The sequence below is a fragment of the Phyllostomus discolor genome, chromosome 13 (genome assembly GCF_004126475.2).
Source record: "Phyllostomus discolor isolate MPI-MPIP mPhyDis1 chromosome 13, mPhyDis1.pri.v3, whole genome shotgun sequence".
Classification (NCBI taxonomy): Eukaryota; Metazoa; Chordata; class Mammalia; order Chiroptera; family Phyllostomidae; genus Phyllostomus; species Phyllostomus discolor.
In genome coordinates this window covers 33,315,665-33,337,369 of record NC_040915.2, presented here as the reverse complement: position 1 = coordinate 33,337,369, position 21,705 = coordinate 33,315,665, and the positions used below count along the sequence as shown (strand labels likewise).

General features: G+C 51.8%; 1 protein-coding gene across 1 annotated transcript in view; it reads right to left on the bottom strand.

Annotated features, from left to right (window-relative positions):
- Positions 1 to 21,705, bottom strand: part of WWC1 (WW and C2 domain containing 1) — a 119,612-nt gene that overhangs the window by 40,607 nt on the left and 57,300 nt on the right. Inside the window, exons 2-6 of the mRNA XM_028527659.2 lie at positions 17,073 to 17,182; positions 12,271 to 12,474; positions 6,804 to 6,880; positions 5,133 to 5,212; positions 251 to 380 (exon numbers count right to left, since the gene is read on the bottom strand). Coding sequence (XP_028383460.1) covers positions 251 to 380; positions 5,133 to 5,212; positions 6,804 to 6,880; positions 12,271 to 12,474; positions 17,073 to 17,182 — 601 coding nt within the window. The remainder of the gene's footprint in view (positions 1 to 250; positions 381 to 5,132; positions 5,213 to 6,803; positions 6,881 to 12,270; positions 12,475 to 17,072; positions 17,183 to 21,705) is intronic.

The window sequence follows — 21,705 nt, the reverse complement described above, 5'->3', positions numbered from 1 at the left end:
AGGTGGCTGGAACTAGCGGCAAGGGCATGACCTTCGGACTAGAGGGCTCCTGTTTCAACTGCCATTTCACATGGCCATGTGACCTTAGGCAGGTCACTGAATGCTTCTGAGCCTCCCCTTCCCAAAGCCCAAGATAACTAGTGGTGAAACTCAGGGATCTGTGCAGCACGTGGCACTGGCCCATGAGTCCAGGTGCAGAAAGGGGCCTGGGAGAAACAGAGATGGAGCCCCGGTCACGGGAACTTCGCACCTTAATGAGATCTTGCTTTTCTTTCTCTCCACAGGTGATGGCCTTCTTGATGGCCTTCGTTTCTCTCAAGACAGCCTGAGCTTCGTCCAGTTTGTAGCTGCCCTGCGCATCTGACATCTTCTTATCGATTCTAGGAGACAACCAATGGGAAAGGTCAGAGGTAGGGCAGGGGAGGGGGTTCCCCAGGGGGAAGCACAGACCACGGAGCTCCGTTCCCTCGAGAAGTCTCCTCTCTCTGCTCCGCCTGTGGAATAAGGCACAGGAGGACCCTGTTAAATCACAAATGTCCCACAGTGTGGGGCTGCAGCGGCAACACCACTATTGGAGTCCAGGGTCCTCTAAGTGTCAGCTCTTACAGGAAGCCTTCCCGGATTCCTTTCCTGGGTCCTCCGGGCTGCACTAGGTGTTCCCATAATGCATAGCACATAGCTGTAACACTACACTCGTTACGCTGTGTCACAGCGATTTATGTGACTTGGTGCTGGCAGGCTTGAATACGTTTGAGTAGTTTTAGTGTCTGGCACAGACTCGTCCTTTAGTATAGCTCTCTCAGCCTCAGAACTCTTTTGATATCTGAGGCTGGCTCGTTCCTTGTTGAGGGGGCTGCCCTGTGTATTGGAGGATGGTTAGTGCCACCCCGGGTCTCTGCCCACTGGATGCCAGCAGCATCTCGTCTTCAACTGTGACAACCAAAAATGCCTCCATCTTTGCCTAATGTCTCCTGGGGGAGAGAAGCAAAGTCACCTTCCTTAACAGGCATTCGTGGCGTCAACACCACCATGAAGGAAAGGTTAGAAGGATGGAAACCACACCCCACCCCGGCTACCACTTAGCAGAGTGACCCCGGGCGTGGCCCCAGGGACAAGGAGCCTCAGTTTCCTCCTCTCAGAAAGCTGGATAATGTGTGCGCCTGACCCACACCAGAGCTGTCTGGAGCAGCAAGCAGGATAAAGGATGGAGAATCTGGGGTGAATCAGACAACTGTAAAGGATTAAAACACTTCTAGCCTGGCGCACTTACAGGTTTATCTAGGTCCTACATACAGGTTCATTTTGGTGGTTTTCTAAAGGTCCCCAGGGATGGCTCGGGCCCCAACCCTCTGGGGGAGGGGGCTGTGGCGGGGGAAGGTTCAGAGGGCAGAGATGGGTGTGAACTGCTTCCCATTTTCACCCAAGGACAGGCCCACAGGGACCCCACACACCCGTTTGTGCAGGGGGACACTGCTCACAGGCAGTCCCCAGCGGTCCCCCGCTGCACTGCCCCGAGCTAAAAAAATAACTGGCGTGGGGAACCTCGGACCCACCCAGGAGTAGGTTTTCATCCTGGTCTCATCAATGGTGCCTCTGAGGAGGGAGGGCAGGGAGGGGGGGGAGAAAGAGAGAGAGACCTGATGGAGGTCTCAGCTCAGCCCTCCCCCTTCCCATCCGTTAGTTCAGCTCCGCAGAGAGGAAACAAAGCCCCATTTATGTCTCCCCACTAAAAATAGCCTGTCTGTTCCTTTCGAGGACTCGGGCCTGGGCAAGCCTGCCAGGTCGGCAAAGGCTGGTCTCAGATTCAGGTTGAGAAACGCGTCTAAGGGGAGCTTTTGGCTTCGGAGGCCTCCCCAAGATGCTCCGTGGAGGGGAGGACCCCTGAGAGCGAGTGCCCAGGACTGGAGGGGGCCCTGCCCCAAATCGGGGGGTTGGGGGGTGGGCGGGGTGCATGCAGGGACGACACTGTCTGCTTGACCATGTCCAGGGGCTGGGGGCTCTGGGCAGGGGGCTGTGCCCAGCTGTCCTCTGCCAACAAGGGGGAGGATGGCTTTGAATCCTCAGCAGGGCGAGACAGAAGCGGTCTGTCTCTGGGCCTCGGGCTCCTCGCACAGCCTCTACCTGATTCCTCTCGGAGGCCTTAGCAACCCCGGCTCTGGAATTTGGCTCCAGAGCGCAGCCCGCAGAGGGAACGCTCTTGGGATTGGGGAGGGGGAGGGGAACAAAGGGTCACCATTATGTACACAGTGAATGAATTTTCTTTTTTTTAAGGCAATAGAAAAGTTGTGTGGTTGGGGGGAGGGGAGAGTGTATGCGTGTGGTTGGGGGGGCCTGTTTTAGGATTTCTACATTCTGCAGGGGTCCCTTCTCTCGGCACCGCAGACCCACACGCCCGGGAGCCACTGCGCAGCCGGACAGAGAAGCGGAGCTAGGCTCTGACGGCAGCCACCTCCTCCCCGTCCTGCGGGGACCGCTCGTACCTGGGCAGGCGGCCTTGGGGACACGAAGAAAGACACCACACTGCCCTCTCTCCTGTGGGAGCTGTGTGCCAAGTCCCAACTCCTTCCTATTCACATGGCTCAGGCCCAAATGCCCACCTTCCATGGTGACTTTTCAGTCTCCCCTGAGAGGTACTGTCCACCCCTCATCAACCTTTTCTTGTGACAGTGGGTTGGTGACCATGCGTTGAACACATGGTAAGTTAATTTGTCCTCCATGGAATGCAAAGAGAGGGCGCTAAGAGGAAGAAGTGACAGTACTGTCCCCTATTAAGGGATCTTATGTTTTCAGTGGGTGGGAGGTTGTACCTGGTACGATGGCAGGAAGGGGGGTATTAAGACATGAGCTCCAAAATCCAGTAACACTGGATTCCAATCCCTGCTCTGCCGCTTTCCTAGCCGGGAGGCCTCGGGTATGTCTTCAGCCCGCCAGTGCCTCACCTACACAGCAGGCGGAACAAACACTTCTCCTCGGGGGGTACTGACAATGGAATGAGGTGACCGGGCCACAGTGCTTATCCAGCATAGCCTCCGGTTCACCCAAGTCCCTTCCCAAGCCCAAGTAGGCAACTAGCTAGAAGTCACCCACCGCATATGCACTTGACGTGAATTTCCCCTATTCTCTTCATAAGGACGTGTTTGGATAGAGAAGCCAAAGCTCAGAGGAATGAAGTCCCTTTCCCAGGGTCCCAGGGAACTGGGATTTGAAGCCAGGCCATCTCCTCTTGAGGCTACATTCCTAGCCCTGGTGCCAAGGTGTGCATTAAAGCAAATGCTCCCCGACACCGCACACAGGGCGCCGGCTTCCTGCTAGGGAGCGTGGGCAGCAGGAGTCTTATCGGGGCTGACATCAGACATTGGGAGGGCGGGAGGGTGGAGGGTGTAGGGAGGGGAGAAAAGGAGGCTTGTCTTCGGGGTTTCAGCTCAACTTACCCAACAACAAGAATTTTCAATGCTACTACAGGGTGACAAAGTGGTAAAACAGGTTTGTGGTGGCTCAGAGAATAACGAGCTGTGTTTTCACCAGAAGCTCCCGAGAACTGCAGAAAGGGGGAGGCGGGGCAGGCTCCTGCGGAGGCCCCCAGGGCAGGACGATGGTGATGGTGATGATGGTGACCACGTGGGAGAAGCCCTTCGAAGCTGCCTCCCTACTAAGTAGACATCTGAGGAGGACACTTGCTTTATATGTCAAAAACAAGAATTTTCTAAGCTCATACCACTGTCCTCAAATGTCCATGGCCCTACCAAAGACTACCAAGAAGCATAAAGCAAGGTCCCTTACCTTAATGACATCAGACTCTAGTCTGAGAGACAGCATTGGCATTCACACACACACACATACACACACACAAATAACAGAGTGCTTGTATATAAAACCATAATTTATAGTATAAAGAATATATCATACACAACTGTGCTTTCTTATACCTTGTGTTGTGGGGGACACACAGTCATTCACCCCAGGCAGTGCGGGTTTGAGGATGGGAAGATGTTTATAAGACCAAGAGTTCCCTCAGTAGGGGGTCATAGGTCACTCGATTAAGAGGTCAGGGAGACAGACAGCTAAAAGGTAAAGGCCTGGGGCTCGGGCCACAGATTGGTGGGGCTGGACTTGAGGTTCAGAGGATGAGGAGTCAGGGCGAGAGAGAAAGGAAGTGAGCTGTCTGTACAGATGTGCCTTCCCTGGGACTCTGAGTGGGATGTGCCTGAGAACAGAGGAAGCTACTAGACGTCCGCCCTGGAGCTTCTGAGAGAGCTGCCCGGCTGCTCTGTAACGACTGTCCGACGAGCCCATCAGAGACACTGACCGTGAGTCGACGCACAAGCCGGGTTGGACAGGTGGTTGCTCACAGTAAACAGATGCTTACCGAGCACTGACTCTGTGACTCCGGTTCCTCATCTGTAACACGGAGTTAGCGGAAAGAACGGTCCTTACAGAGTTGCGGTGGGGACCGAATGAGGTCTCCCGGGCAGACACGCTGCAAGTGCTTCCCGGCACCGAGCCACTGCTCTCGGTACGATCATGTACTGTGACAATGAACACATCTGCTCTACAGAACCACAGAGCTGCACCTTGCCTGGCTGCAAGCCGGCTTCCAAAAGTGAAAATCTCATTTGGTCTAAGTTTCCTGGAAGCTCCTTAAGTCACAGTCCAAAAAGGACAGTGGGCGCGGGATCATGCACACTCTGCTGGTAATTCATCGTGGGAGAGACACCTGCTCCCCCCACGGGATTCCCTAGGTGAAGCCGTCTCTCGGTTTGGGGGCCACGGGAAGAAAAAGAGCTGGTTCTGTTTTTGTGCATGCGAGATTCTACTGGAGCTGCTGGGGAGGGGCGGGATGGGGGAAAACACGGGCACTCAGAAATGTTCGGTGCAAGTTTCTACACTGGCTCATAAAACTCAGCTGGGCAGCACAGAACTTTACGGGCTTCAGGGATTCAGGGGATGATGGGAACTCTGGTCTGAAATGACCCCTAGTTCCTCTTTCTAAACCCCAACACCTTGCATGATATGTTCAGTAAATGCAATGGAACAGAACTGGGACCACATGACTGGAGAGCCACATTTTGTGAAGGGGGAAGGGCGGGGAGGTGAGGAGCCCCGTGGGGAGACAGAGGGCAGGGTGGACTCACTTCTTCAGGGTCTGAAAGCCATGCTCTTTGAACTGCAGCTCCTGCTGGAGGTGAACCATCTCCCTCTTCAGCTTGTTGACCTGGGGGACGGAGACCACACACGGGGCCAGGTCAGAGGCTGACATCAAGCTGCAGGCCTCCTTCTCCTCCCAGGGAAGCCCAGAGCCCCCCACGGCCCCTGCACAATGACCCAGGTCAACACCCTCTGGGTCACACTGGTCACCATACCACCCCCTCACCGATGCTGCCTTGTTCTCAGCAGCTGCCCACTCAGCTGGCACCCCAGCCTGGCCATCCTGCAAACCACGCAGAGCCAAGCCCTCACTCCCGGGAGACAGGAAATAGAGAGGAGCTGGCTGACCTGCGAGGGAGCCTGGCCTTCCCACTGTCCAGCTGGGTGACCGCTCTCAAGCTCCCTTGCCTCCCTTTCCTGTTCTGATGGATGGTGGCAGCCCCCAGGGCCATGCACTACGTAAAGCAGGGAGTGGGTACAGGAGTGCTGTGCATGGATGCGAAAGGCAATGTAGTAACTTCGAAGCAGGACTTGGCCTGGGAGCCAGAGCCAGCCTGCAGGAATGCCTGGTTTGGCCTGCAGCGTTACTGAAATGTTTAAAATTATTTGCTAATATTTAAATATTGAGAAATTTCATATAATAAGCCTAGATATATAGTTCTCTAAAAATACTTGAAGATCTGCTACCCTGGCTGGTGTGGGTCAATGGGTGGAGCACCAGCCAGTGAACTGAAAGGCCTCGGGTTCGATTCCTGGTCAGGGCACATGCCTGGGTTGCAGGCCAGGTCCCTGGCTGGGGACATGCCTGGTTGGGGCGTGCAAGAGGCAACCAATCATGTTTCTGTGTCACACGGATGTTTCTCTCCCTCTCTTTTTCTCCCCCTTCCCCTCTCTCTAAAAATAAATCAACAGAATCTTTAAAAAATAAAAGTATTTGAAGATCTGCCAGCACTGAGCCCACATTCCTGAATGGCCACAGTAAGCTACAGCTAAACGTCAACCACCCCTGTAGATAGAGCCCACTCTCTAGGCTACAGTCCCCACTGCTCCCTACTGCCCCACCCCCAGCCCTCTACCCGCTTTTATGTTTTCTTACAAGCACCTGAGTTGAACCTCTCTGAAGTGGAACAAAACCAGTGTTCGAAATACTGCCTTTAACCTTGAGCACCTCACTTACTGCCGTGCCTCAGTTTCCACATCAGTAAAATGGCAAACGCGAAGAGGTTAAATAAGATCATGTAGAACCAGTAATAGCTAGGAAGATAGCACACACATGACATTAGGAACTCTGGAGTAAACCTGCGTCCCTTGTGACCTTGCATAACTTACTTGTCCCCTAAGCCTCTGTTTGCTGATCTTTAAGTGCAGATAGTGACAGAAGCTACCTCATGGGGCTCTCATAATGACATGAGATAACATGCATGAAACTTTCAGCACTGTGCCTTGTATACATAGTAAAGTGTACTATGCATTCGGCAGATGACGAATCTGCCATTACTGGTACTGTTACTATGACGACAACTGACTACCGCTACTACTGGTGTTATGTAGGGCCTGTTAGCCAGCACTGGCTACCCCAGCCTGGTCTCGGCATCCGCTCTGGTCTTGTGGGGGAGCCTCAGTGACCCCCGAGCACAGTGCATATGAAGACACCCTACCCGGGATTTCGCTGTGGCGATTTCCGCTTTCAGGATCTCAGGGTCGTACTTGGAGCTGGACGATGAACCGGACACCACTGCAACGAAAAAGGGAAACCAAATTCTGTAGGAGAAACACATCTGGGCGAAACTGGCACAGCTGGCCATTGAGATAAACCCAGGGAGGGATGACCAATAGTGAATAACCTAGATGTCCAACAATGGTGGATTTGTTAAATAAATGTGGTCCCTGCATGAAATGGGGACCACACAACTGGCGTGATTTAAAATGATGGAGCAGAATCCTGAACAAGGGAAAATGTCTAAAAGCTACTGTTGGAGGAAAACAATAGTTTACCAAAAACCGTCAGGACAGAATAACATAAATTAGGAAGCGATACACAATAAACAAATACCCACATTCCGCATCTAAAAAGATCAGAGAGAAATAAACCAAAAAGTGGTGAGCACCCCAGTGAAGAAAGAGGCCATCAGCTTCCCCTTTGGGTCCCTGTCCCCTCTCTAACCCTCCAGAGAGAAGAATTTTGTATTTGAACAGGACCTTAGAGGTCGCCTTCGAAGTCTCACATTGTTAAACGTTCCACTTTAATTCATTGATACAGGGTGGGGCCAAAGTAGGCTCACAGTTGTGAGTGTCCAAAACACTCTATTCTTGTATTACTTATTAGCTACTGTATTATTTTCCATATGAACAACTATAATCCTACTCTTGCCCCTGACTGTATATGAACGCAGTCTAATGGTCCAACACAAGTTCTGCTATAAAAAGAGAGCGTTCCACAGGTCCCTGTGCCCGTATCTCCCTCTCAGAAGGGAGACATTTAACCTTGGTCAGCCAGTTTCCTGGGTATCCACCCCTATGTGTCTAAATAATATGCAGAAGTATTGCTACTTCTTGATTTTTTTCAGTTAGGCGCTATTTCTTCACTCGTCCCTCTGGACGATGGGGACTTGGGTTCCTGCCTTTCCCAGCCCCTACCCCACCTACACACAGGCATGGCTCCCGGCTGCCCCTCCTCCCGAGAGACAGCATCACGAGGGTGAAAGCAACCTTCAGTTTCGCATGACTTTTACTCTGTAAACACTATTCGGGGCAGAGGCATGGAGCCGACTTTGCTAACTTTTCCTCTCCAGCACGTCTATTTTTCCTTGAGCCAATAATCATCGTTCTTGTGCTTGCCTACAAACTCATCGCTGATTCACCCTCGCACTCTGCCAGTTACTTAAATCTCCCTCTCAGACACCAGGCCACCACGTCCCCCTTCTAGCCAGCCCCTCTTTCTGGCCCTGTCTTGCTCAGACATGGGCTGGCTGCAGTGTGAGCTGCTTGCTCTCTCTGCACAGCTGGCATCTGGAGATGCCCTCCTTGCATCTCTCCTCTTTCCAAAATACCATGTATTCCCCTCTGCGGACTAGCCCCTCATTTTGGCAGAACACCAGAGTTGAGGATGGAGAAACCTTTTTGAAGTCCTGCATCGGTAAAAATATCTTCACACTATCCTCTATGTGTTGACAGATAGTTTTGTGGGATATAAAATTCCAGGTTGGAAATGACTGTTCTTGAAATTTTGAAGGCATCGCTCTATTGTCTTCTAGGTTTCCCGTGTTACGGCTGAGAAGTCCAAAGTTGTGCTGAGTCCCAGTAACTTTTCTATGACCTGGCTTTTCTCTCAGAAAACTTCCAGGATCTTGAATCATTCCCAGTGTTTAATCTGCACAATGATATTGCCTCGGTGTGGTGGACTTTTATCCATTACGCTGAGCCCTTTCAATCCAAAAACTCTCCTCCATCAGTTACGGGTCATTTTTCTGAATAATTTCATTGATGCTTCTTTCCCCCTTTCCTCTGCTCTATCTGAACGTGTAATACTCACATTTCCTGGCTGGGTGCTCTATTTCCCTTACTTTTCATCTCACTATGTTTTTGTTCTGCTTTTCAGAAGATTTCCGCACTTTTGCCTTCTAGCCTTCCTGCGGATTGCTCCTTTCTACCATTGAGTTTTAGTTTCCGAAGGCCCTTCTGTGTGCTCCGAGGGCGCCTCTTCCTAAAATGCAGCATCCTGTTCTTGCTTCACGGCCGTGCCGTTTCCTGATGCTCTCTTCTCCGCTCCCATCCCGCTCCCTCCACGGCCTCCCCATCGCCGCGTGTGTGTGTTCATCTCTATTTTTCACGTTCAAGGCTTCCCTGGGACGTCTGGTTCTCCGCTGCCAGCTCCCACGTAAGAGTGGGGGCCCAAAAGGCTGACTGGACTCGAGCTTGTTGACTGAATTACAGGGTTCATGATTTGGCTGGACTGTTTTTACCCAGGATTCCCCTTTGCCTGTGTCTTTACATCTTTTCTCTTCGTATCTCTTTTCTCTCTGTTCAGATCTCCCCAAACTCTTCTACGAGCCATACTGTTGGGGATATAGCCTGGCACCATCCTGAGAACCAGCTGGTACTTGCAGGCTGGGGTCTCAAAATCCTGTCTTGTCTCACGTTCGGTCAATCACATTTTCTGTGTGGTCCACGCCACCAGTGAACGTGCACGGTATCTTGTAGTCCAAACTCTGTTTAGTTCTCTCCAAGACACAGACCTTCAGTCTTCTGCTGGTTGGGGAGGGGCAATGACCAATCTGGGGAGGTTGCCTCAGAAAGAGCTTTCCTCCTGTCCTCGTATTGGAGACCCTCCTCATGTCACGCCCACTCCCAGACACAGGTGCTCGTCCAGCTCGCGGGGCCTCTGCAGGTGCACTCTGTGGATGACAATGCTGGGTTTTCCCACTAGGGGCCCATTTCCCTTTTCTGGGGTCTGTCGGATAGGTTGCCACCTGTCTGTCTGCTTTCCAGCTTCCACATTGTACAGGAAGGGGGGAAAGTAAGGTCACAGTTGCTCGTGTGGAAAAGAAAACAATTATTCATAAACAATAACACAAGAATAAACTGTGTGTTTCATACACTCACAACTGTAAACCTACTTTTGCTCAAACCCTGTGCTGCTACTACTCTGTTCCCCACGTCTCCTTGTCCTTGGGTGTGCATGTCCTTGTAGTTGACCTTCACTCACTTTCTGGAGTCAGTGGTTCACCTGGCGTTGTTTAACTGCAAGGCTCCCAATGATTTATTTTTCAAATGTCTCCTGTCCCAAGGCTGGTGTGAGGGAGGAGCATGGTGAGGTCCGCAAGAGCCCAGCTTTCCTAAGTCCTCATCTTTGAGAAGATGGGAGGATCCCCCGTGTAGCCCAAGAACCTTAGACGTTGACTGGCTGACTTGGTTTAAATGAGGAGAACTGGTTTCTGAGGTCAGATGCTCCTGGGTATAAGGGCGAGCAGGCTCTGCCATCTTTTCCCAGTGTGACCCCGGGGACACCACGCCCCCTCTCCGGGGCCTCAGTTCCTTTACGTGTAGAACGAGAACAGTGGTATCTTGAAGGCTCGTACGTGTCTATGTGTGTGCAAGTGGGAGGGAGGTTACTTTAAATGACACGGGTAGGGTGCCCAGCACACTGCCTTGCAGGAGTACAGCAGGGACACACTCACTGTTAGCTCTCTTCTCCTTCCCCACAGAGCCGCAGACTGCAACCCCCGCAGGGCAGGGCCCACACAGGCAGGGCCAGGTGGCAGAGCTCTCACAAGCCCTGGCAGGCCGTCTGAGTTAGAAGCCGGGCATGTGCCCTCACCGGTCTATCGGCGTGCCGAAGAGCTGCACTTGGGCGGCAAACCTGGCTTGTGAAACCCGAAGAAAGGCGTGAGCGGGCTTGGGCCCTGTCCCTTTAAACTGGGCTCCCGGTCCCCATATGGAAGTTCTGTAACATTCAAAGTAAAACTGTCTTCGAGCCTGAGGGTGCTCTGGGGAACACCCAGCAGTTAAATGACTGCACCGTGTTCTTCCTACCACTGATCGTGGATTTACTCTTCTTGGTTCCGAGGATCTGTTAAAAATCTTTGCCATGGCCAATGAATCAGTAATATCAAATAATAACTGCGACTGTTTGGGAGCTTAAGAATACGGCAAGTGCTGTTGTGAGCACTCTGCATTGGTCAACTACTTTAAGTCCCATGACACCGCAGTGACTTGGGTGACTACTATCGTGTCCGCTTTCAAGACGAAGACCTTGAGGCAGAGAGGAGGCGCAGAACCTGGGTGAGGTCAGCCAGCTGGTAGGTAAGCTGCACGCCCCAGATCTGGATCCCGGCAGTCCCACTCCAGAGTCCGTACTCTCAAAATATTACATCAAGTGTTTCCTGCCCCAAAGAATATTTATTGCAACACTAAGGGAACTGGTTTACCGAGACCAGGGGTTTTCAGCTGAGGACTTCTGTCTGGGAAGACATGTTTGGCTCCGTGTGGAGACATTTTTGGGTGTCACACACAGCTTGGGGTGGGGGTTACTGCTGGCATGGAGTGGGCGGAGACCAGGGATGTGACCGAAGATTCCACGATGCACAAGGTAACTCCTCCGATAAAGATTAACCTGGCTCGGGGAGTGGGGGGTATAAGGGGACTAAATGGTAACGGAAAAAAAAAATACAACAAAGACTAAATTTAAAAAATAACAAATAACAGCCCAGTTAAAAAAATTAATCTGGCTCAAAATATCAGTGGCACCGAGGTTGAAAGACCCTGGCAGACAAATAAGGAAATAGTGACGGACAAACACGCAGATACACTGCGATGTATGTGATGAAGAAAATGAGCAGGGGGCCCTTCCGGAGGCTGACTTGGGGGCGGGGCATGTGCTGACGGAGTTGTCCCGGGAGGGCCTCTCAGAGGAAGTGGCCTGCAGAGCCAGACTGGAAGGATGAGAAGGAGCCAGCTGTGCAAAAGGATCCATGGAAAAGCCCTCCAAGGAAGCAAACAGCAAGTCCAAGGTGAAAAGGTGCAGGGCGGGCAACGGGAGCAGAGGGTAAGTAGGCAGGCCTTGGCCGAGGAGGGGGGCCTCGGTGCGTCTGCAGCTGATTGACGGCATGAGACGTGGTGGGCGTGGTTGGCAGGGGCCTGATCACATGGGACTGTATAGGCCCTGCAAAGAGCGCTGGGAAACCACTGAAAATGTTTGTTTTTAAATTGTGGTAAAATACATGCAACATAAAATTCACCACGTGAACCGTCTGTAAGTGCACATTCATAGTCTGCAAACATCACCACCGTCCACCTCCAGAGCTTTTTCATTGCCCCAATCTGCAGCTCCACACCCCACCTCCCCAGCCACTGAAGGGCTTTAAACCAGCAGATAATGTAACCTGATTGGCACTCTGAGATGGTGACAAACGAATGAAAGCACATGGAAGGAAAACGGCAAATGAATCACTGCAGGCACAAGCAGGAGCAGGAGGAGATGGTTTGCACAAGGAGTGGAGGAGGAGGAAAGTGGGTAGATGTGAGAAGCACCGGGAAGCAACACAGGCGGGACTCAGGGCAGCCACTCCCTCCCCCCCAGTGGTGGCGGCAGCAGAGGGGTGGGCCCTGGTGGTGGGAGGTACTCACAGCTGACCTGGGAGCCCAGCTTGTGCTCCCAGACGGCGTGCAGCTGCTGGTACTCCTGCTGCGCGAGCTCCAGGCGCTGCTGCTTCACCTGGTAGATCTCCTTTTGTGCACTCAGGGCCTCCTGGGCCACCACCAGGTAATCCTTCAGCATGTGCTCCTGCTCCCGCCGCCATTGCACCCGGGGGTCCTCGATCTGAGTGGTTTCTGCAACAGACCCCAGAGACTCTAGGTCAGCACCTCACAATTATCTGTTGGGGTGGTTGGTGGCCTGTGGGATCCACTTCCAGAAAACAAAAAGCATCATGAATGGAAAACCACAATAAATGCGAATGGGTTACACTAACCTATTAAACAACACAGACTCTTCGTTTGGATTAAGCAAACAAACACAAAATGGATCACGATCAATTTCCAAACCCAGAGTCAATCAATCTGTCTGAGATCAGGTAACTGCTGTTAGGAATTCACACACTAATAGGTTCTGTCCCCTGATTATCTGCAAATCTGTGTATTTATACATGTCTGTATACACAAACTTATTTTTAATGCAGCACAGCCCCATGCTACATACATTGTTCATCCTTCCTAGTAGGTGCATAAAGATTAACCTCAATTTTTTATATATTTTTTTCAATTGTATTATTGTCATTATTTTTTCACTTACCCCAGTCATTTAACTGATAGCATAGTCTTCCATGGAATGAGTGGTAGTACGTTTGTTGACAGCAGGGTACCAGTGGTTCCCCAAACCGCTGCTGGAAAATGCTGGGACTGTTCTCCATTCTGTTGCTACCACCGTCGACGGCGAGGACTGTGGTAGCAACAGAATTCTCACTGCTGCAGGAAGGAGTCTTAAAGACATGCTTCTATGAACTTGGTGATGAACTGTGTGATTTCTTAAGAGAGAAACTACTGGGTCAGTGGGTAAACACATTTAAATTTTAGTAGAGATGGCACCAAATTACCTTCTCCAAGGTTGTACCAATTTTTATTCTCACAAAGAGCTATGAGAGCGCCCTTTCCCCAGATTCTCAACTAAACTGCTAAAAAAAAAAAAAAGAAGTGGGTGCTTCACCCAGGAATTCTGAGCCCCAGCAGCATTATTAGAATCAGCCGAGGAACCCCAAACCACAAAAACACAGACAAGCCTCACACCTGTCTCAGAGCACTTAGAGCAGGCCCGAGACTCAACGCTGTGCCCTTCCAACTTTGAAGAGAGGCCACAGGAACTTCACTCATTTGTATCATTAGCCTATGGCAAATCCGGTCTCATTTTTCTACGTGCATTGTTTCCCAGAACACCATTTAGTCACCAATTAAAACCACCTAGTCACGATGCATCTGAACAGCGGGAGTACTGACACGAAATAATGAAAACCGGTTATAATTTGGAAAGAGTTGTCTGTGTCTGCTGCCTCCAGTTCCTCCCCTCCACTTGCTTTCAGACTTGCTCTGATCAGGCCCCCCCCCCACCCCCCGTTCGTATCCAAAGCTGCGCTCCACAGTCAGGGTCACCAATGTCACCTGGGTTGCTAAACCCAGTGGTCAAGTCTAAGTCCTCTTTGCACTGGATCTGTCAGAAGCATCCAACAGCGTCGCCCCTTGATAAGCTTCCATGCTTCCAAGGCCCTCGGGCTGTCCCCCCAGTTTTCTGATGCCTCCTCAGGATCATCCCGGTCTTCCTCTCCTCAGCACCCCCTCCCTGTCTGAGGACCCCACAGCTCATCCCTCCATCTTCTCCTGTCTTCATTTACCTCTTTGGAAACCTCGTCCAGCATCCTGTCTTTAAATACTATCCACACGCCGACAACTCCCACGCACCTGTCTTCAGCCCAGATCTCTTTCCAAACCCTGGATTCCTGCATCAGGCTGACCAGCACCGTCTTTTGCTCAGAAGAACCCTTGTTCCTCTTTCCTAAACCCACTTCTCCTGTAGTTTTCTTCATTCCATTGATGGCAATTCCATTGGCCAGTTACTGAAATCCAACGAGGGTCATTTATTCTTTTTCTTTCTTTCACATCCCAGATGCAACCTCTCAGAAAATCTTGTTGGCTCTACCTTAAAAATACATCCAGTATCTGGCCACTTCTCACCACCTCCATCCACCGCTGTGGCCCTGGTCCAGGACACTGTCCCCTATCACCTAGACTAGTGCCACTGTCTCTCACAAGTGCCCCTGCTTTTGTCCTTACCCACTAAGGCCTACGGGTAGCAGAGCGACCAGAATGACCCTTTTAAAACATAAAGCAGAACATGCCACTCAACTGCTTGAACGTCTCCAATGGCTCTCACCTCCCACGGAGTAAAAGCCAGGACAGTGAGACAGATGGACCACTGCCCCATCAATCTGTGGTCTGATGTCCTTCTTCTTCTTCACTCATTCTCCTATCTGCACGCCTGTCCCCTTGCCACCCCCCTGAGCAAGCTAAATGTGGTCACCCCTTAGTTTCTGCCCCATCTCCCCTCTCTACTTGAAATGCTCCTTCGTCTCCACATCTTAGTTCACATCTCATTTTTGCAACAGGTCCTTCCTCTGTCCTTGCCTCGCCACCCTCGAAACACACCCGGCACACAGTAGCTCCCCACACTATTTTCTCTTTGCCCCCATGATACTGGTCATTGTCTAACATACTCCATAATCTGCTTACTTATTGTGCTTATTTCCTCTGTGGCCGCGACGAAAGCTCTATGTGGACAAGGATCACTGCCATCCACTCTCACGTATCCCAAGCTCCCAGCACAGCACCTGGGACATTGCAGGTGGCAAACAAATGCATGCTGGATGGTAAGTTTAATCTGTAGTCCAATTCTATTGGGTCTATAGCTCTTAAGAGAGTGACTTCAGCCAATGGACAACATACACACAGAAGACTGGTCCCAGTCCACAGCTCTAAATGCTTGGGCCTCGATGGTGTCACTGGCTCCACCCACAGAAGTGGTGCCCTTCCAGCCAATGGGAACGCCTTCACACCAAAGGAAACCAGTACCCTGACAGCTGGAAACACTGCCAGGCAGGATTCTCCCTGTCCTGGGCCCTGCAGACCCCCAAGCCTCCACACACCCACCTCATGTCTGCCATCATTCCCTCCAGAACAAACTCTGCCGCTGCCTGCTACTCCTCCCTTCCTTCTTTCTGATTCCCCACCGTCTCCCAGGAGCACCTTCGAGTCCCGCTCTCGCCATCAGGTTTTAACGAGGGGGATGCACTCAGCAATTAGGAAGAGGAAAGGACTGATTACGGTTCCGGTACATCCGTGTTTACCCCAGCACACCACGCCGCCCTCCCAGCATTAACCTCATTCCCTATACACATCCAATTAGGCATATTTACTTCTCATTATCCAGTATGCAATCACGAGTGCTAATAAAAAGCTCGGCTACCCCCAACAATGCAATTAATGTCATTAGCCGTCTCTCAGAAACTCTTCTACGCTTCGGTGCCAGCAACGGTCCGCTCATTCATCCATTTAGCCACGCATACGTGCACATATGCCCTTTTCTATTTAGCAAAGGTCAAGTGCACACCTACTGTGTGCCTTATCAGGCAAAGGCCTGGAAACAGAAAGATGCATTAGACACTGTCTGCTCTAGAAGAACCTGCAACAACAGGTAGATGGTTATACTACAGAGTGATGAGGGGCCTGACAAAGGCATGGCCTGATGCCACTGAAACCCAGAGGAGGAAGTGGATGGAGACGCACACCTCTGCTCCACAGTACCAGTTCAAATCCCAGCTCTGCCACCTTTTAGCTCTGAGTGTCGAGTGGTCCATTACTACCTGTAAGTCCCATTTGTAAGATGAGGATAATCATCCTAACAGCCCACAGTGTAGTTGGGAGGATTAAATGAGATGACGCCTGGCTCGTGCCAAGCCCAGCACATGGCAGAGAGTGCACGCTCAGTGAGTGGGCTAGGATCTGATGCCCTGTCCTCAGCCTCAGGCTTTGCCAGGCATGTCCCATCCCAGTGCATTCTCCTTTTCCCTGGGAGGATCAAGGAAACCCACTCATTCAATCCCCTTTCCTCACAGGAACAAATGGGGCAGCAAATTTCAAAGGACAGGAAGAGTCTTGGCCAAGCAGGTGCACGATGGACGAGGCCCAAGGACACGTAACTCTCCCTGGCTGGGGGACCACAAGCTGGGGTCCTCCACCTGTCAGCAACATGCTCGTCCCTTTCTCAAGCTACTCCTCCATCACAGTCCCAGAGACGGGCACTGGGAGTCTCCGCTCTGGACCAGGAGACTTGGATCGCAGATATAAAGTGAGAATGGGCTGACTCGTACGACACACTCAGAAACACACACGCTCACACCCATCCACCCTGGACACACATAGGTGTGCACGCTGCTGGGGACTCCCTGGGGCTCTGGCGGCTCCAAAATGATCTGACCATGACCATGACATGCTACATTTATGGGGGAAAAAGGTCTATATACACATAAGTGGATATATGTAAAAAAGTATATACATGTACACACATAAACACAAGACGGGGAAATTCCTGGAAGGGGGACGTGAAACTGTTAGCAGCAGTTGCCTCTGTGAAACTGGGGAGATGGACTGTAAGAGGGGGAGTGTCAGATTCTATTCGAAGCCCTTTGAAACTGTTATTTTACATGAGCATACACTCTCTCTGTCTCTCTCTCTCTCTCTCTCTCCACTGACGTCTCTAACTCCATCAAACAAAATACAATCTGGCTTCCAGAGCCACTTACGACTCGTGGGTGAGCATGGAGGCAGAGGGGCAGGCAGAGGGGAAGGGGAAGGTGAAGGGGAAGGGGGGACGGCCAGGAACTTACGGGTGTTGTGGTCAATGAAGTAGTCTCCAACCTGAGGGTCGTACGCCTCCTCCCATCCTAGGGGCAGCTCGTCACTGATGCAGTCGGCGAAGGTGAGCGGTTTGGTGTACCTGGAAGGGAGGAGGAGAAACAGACCCCGTCAGTTCCAAGTCCCCACACCCCTGCAACTGGCTGCTGCTCTTGGCCTTCTTGCTCCTTGGGGCTGGCCCAACAGATCCAAAAGCTTCCCACTGCCACCAGATCTGTCCTTGCTGTCCCGGGAAGGTGAACACGTGGAAGGAGGCAGGGGATCTGTGTTCCAGCCCCAACAATGTCACTAACTAGGGAGGAAGCCAAGCAGGTCACCTTCCTTCCCTGGGCCTGCTTCTGCATAGCTCATGGAGGGGGTTTGCAGGAAAGGGCTTGAAGGTCAAGGCTTGCTTCTGGACTTGGACTCTAGCCCTCTCTGGATTCTCCACCTGTGACTCTCTGGCCCACCCACCCTGAGCCTTCCTCCTGGCACTATGGCATGTTGTCATGCCCACTGCCCCGCCCTGCACCGAAAGCTGGCTCAGTGCAGCCTCCAGCAGAGCAGACGCTCCAGCCCTGTGAGTTTGGCCAAGAGCAGTATTTATTTGCCTCCTGAGCTGGTTCCCAGATGCCTGTGCCCACTGCTGCCCTTCCCTAGACAACCCAGGCCAAACCGATCTTTCAGCAAGAGCCCCCTTCCAGTTCCCCGTTCTGCAGGCAGTGAAGTGGCAGTAATCACCCGATCTGACGGTTAAGTTGGACAGACAAACACATCACCCAACTAAATGAACAAAGGCTTGTCAAGCCCGGAAAACGCCACTGATTGCTGGTCAAGTACTTTCGCCAGAGTGCCAGACATCTAATGGATACACAAGTCAGCCCAAGTGGCCCCTCCAGGCAGCTCCTTGGTTTCTCCCCATCGCTGCTTCTGCCTAAAACACATATCCTTCTCCCTCTCCCATTTGCTCCCGACCCACTCCCAGTTCCAGAATCCCAGAGACTCCGCTTTGTCAATCATTCTGCAGACCGGCAAACGGAGGCTGAACAGGACAGGAAGAGAGATGGCTGGGATGAGCTTCCCTCCGAGCCTCAGGAACCCACCCTCTCTCTCGCCCTGTGCGATCTCCTTCCTTCTTAAATCCGCTCCAAGTCAAGCAAAAAATACCCGGGGGAGAGAGAAAGACTGAAAGAGCCCCTGGTGGAGAGACCTGGGGTATTCACGGGCACTGCACACCCAGGGCCTGGGAGCCGTGAACATACCTACTGACTGAATGAATGGCTAGCTCCAAAGTTTGCTAGTTAGTAATTTACTACTATATTGTAGGAGACAACGAGGATGAGGTCAGAGGTCAATGTGATATGCAAAAGACTAATAATCACTGCTAAGTAAGGGTTCAATGTGCATTACTTCCATTAGTTGTGTGAGTGTAGCAACTCAACCTCTCTGAGCCTCCGTGTTTTTCTCTGTAAAAAGGGGATAATAACAACTCACCAGGTTGTCTAACTCAGCTTAGATAAGGTCAAGTTTCTAAGAACATTTAGCTCAGATCCTGGTGCAGATGAGTGTTCAAAAAACATCAGTTATTATATCCACTTCCCCCCCAAAAAGGAAATTGAGGATAAGAAAGACTAAATGATATCCTCAATGTCAGAGACAAAAGTGGGATTTCAAGCAAGACTATGTGTCCCCGGAGCTCCTGTAGTGAGCTAAAGGTTCTTTTGAAAGTTGACATCTTCAATGCATCTCAAGTCCTGAGGGAAAATCACAAGTCACTGCCTTGGAGTAAAAGGACGAAAACGTGGAGAAGACGCGCAGGTGACGGGGCCCTTCCTCGGCTAAGAATGCATGCTTCTCGCACAGGGACCCCTGGGCCCGTCTGGGTCGAGTTTCTGCAGAGCTGTCTACAGCCCACTCCTCCTCCACCCGACACTCTGCCCAGATTCCAACAACGAAGGGCCGCTTCCAGCAGCGCCTCCCCGCTCAGACACCTCCAAGCGCGTGTCCCCTCTGCCGTATGGAGAGTGAAGACCAGCGACCAGGAGCCGAAGCTCACCCAACATCATTTCACCCAAGACTCTTTGAAAGGGCCTCTGAGGACGGTCGGCACACAGGCGTACACCACCCCCCACGGCAAGTGCCTCTCCCCTGAGGACAGACAGGCGGTGAGGCGCCCAGGGATGCTGGAGCCGACCACACCCAGACTCTTGCCTTCCGGCTCACTGCTCGCCCTGTGCTCGGCCAGCTTGGCTGTGGAGAGAGAGTCTTATTATATACGCAGTTCACAATCCAAAAAACCGAGATACATCCCATCCTAACGGCACCCCTGAATCTGAGTACGGATGACCGCCTTTCAAGAGTCCTCCTTGGGGATGAATGAAACGGCTTCATCAGTGGTGCATCTGAGCAAGAGGACCCCACGTCCCCTCATGATTAGTGCTCAACAAGTATCCGTGGGCCGGGTGAATGCAATCCTGGATATGTAGGAACAAACAATAACAACGCGCCCTATGTTTCATGTGACGACGTGTTCTGTATTTCTGCTAACATGGAAGGATGCTCTCAATTTACTCCAAGAAAGAAAATATTGTTCAAAGAGAAGACCTACAGGATACTATTATGTATGATATTTCGCCCAAAAGTGTGTGTGCGTGCATGCGTGTGTGTGAGTGGAAGAAAAATTGGAAAGATAGACATTAAAAAAGATTATCTTGGTACAGGGATTTTAGTGTAATTAAAATTTTTCTCTTTCTTTCTTTCTTCCTTCCTTCCTTCCTTCCTAATCTTTCTGTAATGTTCACATGTTGATTGCAATTAAAATATTTTATTTTTTAAACTTTTAAAATTTATTTTTAGAGAGAGGGAAAGGGAAGGAGAATGAGAAGAAGAGAAACATCATGTGTGGATGCCTCTCACATGGCCCCCACTAGGACCTGGCCTGCAACCCTGACTGGGAATCAAACTGGCGACACTTTGGTTCACAGCCCGCGCTCAGTCCACTGAGCTACACCAGCCTGGGCTAATTAAAATATTTAACGGTGGCTAAATTGACACACAGATAGCAAGTCACATCCATCTCATTCCTACTCTGGATCATAGGCCTTCTTACTCCGTTTTACAAATGAGAAAACACCTGCAACATCCCAGAGCTGGTCCCCCGGCAGTGGTTTGACCGGAAGCCCCTCTGCCTGATTCCCAAACCTGAGTTTTGCTAAGAAGAATTAGCGAGACCCTGTGAGTCTCAGAACACTCTGGAATGCAGAGGAAGCCGTAGCAGGGATGCAGACGCACCACGGGGAGGTCTGAAGCAGGCTCAGGCCGGGGAGCTCCAGCACACTTGCCCCTTCCGCTGCCTCCGCACAAAGCCACGCAGCGTACGTGGATAACCCACAGCTGCCTAACGAAAAGGCAACTAAATGTTTCCGAGTCATCAAAGTCACCAACACCAGTGACTCACTGAGCTCTCTGTGGGTGACATGGGGGGGGGGGGCGAGCACTGAAACACCAAAAAGGGCATCCCTTTTCCAGAAAAACATGAACTCCAAGGATTGTTCCAGCCTTCCATGGTGAAACAACGCTAGCTGTAGGCATTAGTCATGTGACCGACATGAGGCAGGGGTCAGGGGTCAGAGGTGCTGGTTCCAGCTTGCAGCAAAGGCAGACGCTGTGCCTACTAGGGATAAAGAAAGTGAACAGAGAGGACCCCAAGTCAGAAGGAGAGCACAGGAGGAGAAAGCAGGGCTTGGTCAGACACTCAGGGCCCCCTTCAGAGCGATGGTGGGGGGAAGCCAGAGGGCTGACACTCTCATTCCCAGAGCTCGTCCCTGGGAAACAGTTGGAAGACTATGCAGCTCACAAGAAATCCGGACAGCCAGAACCTCTCTGGAACCAACGCCCAGAGGGAGGTGAACTATTCAGTGTGCAGAGACGTGCCATTCAGAGGGTCAGGATGAAGAGGAGTGTTTTCAGCCGCACGAGGATTTAAACACACTCATATACACACGCTCGCGCACACACTCCCCTTCCTGCCAGAGAGGAACTGTTTGAACCAGTCCCCCTGGGAAACTGCGGGTGCTCCTCTGGTCTGCAAAGTTTCCCCTTGGGCCAGGGCCAAGAATGTGAGCTGGGAAGAGACGCCGGCTTTCAGATGTGGCCAGGACTTGGGGGCTTGCCTGGGACACCCCCTCCGATGAAGCGATTCACCCCGGTTTGGCCCAGTCCAGCCCCAGGTTCCTGCTTCTGTGCCCTGGGCCACCCGCCGAAAACCCCAACGTGAAATCCAATGACCCAAATGCTGAGAGGGCGAGAGGGAGGGAGGGAAGGAGGGTGGCAAGGGCACCAAGCAAGAACTGGTTCTGCCTCTTCTTAATTACAAATCTCTGAAGGAACACAAACATTCCAGAATGTTTCACAACAGGCCTCCTGGGAAAAGGGACCGGATGTGTCGCCTTGGATACAGGTAGGTTCTGCCGGATCACCGGCTCGCGGCACCGGGGCACACCTGTCCCGCCTCCCGACTCCGAGTTCCCGTGCTACGGGCTGTGGGAGCGAGTCCGGGAGCCCATGCCACGGCCGGCAGGCATTGGGCATTCAGACAGTGCGTCTTTTCTAAGGAGGCAGCTCAGA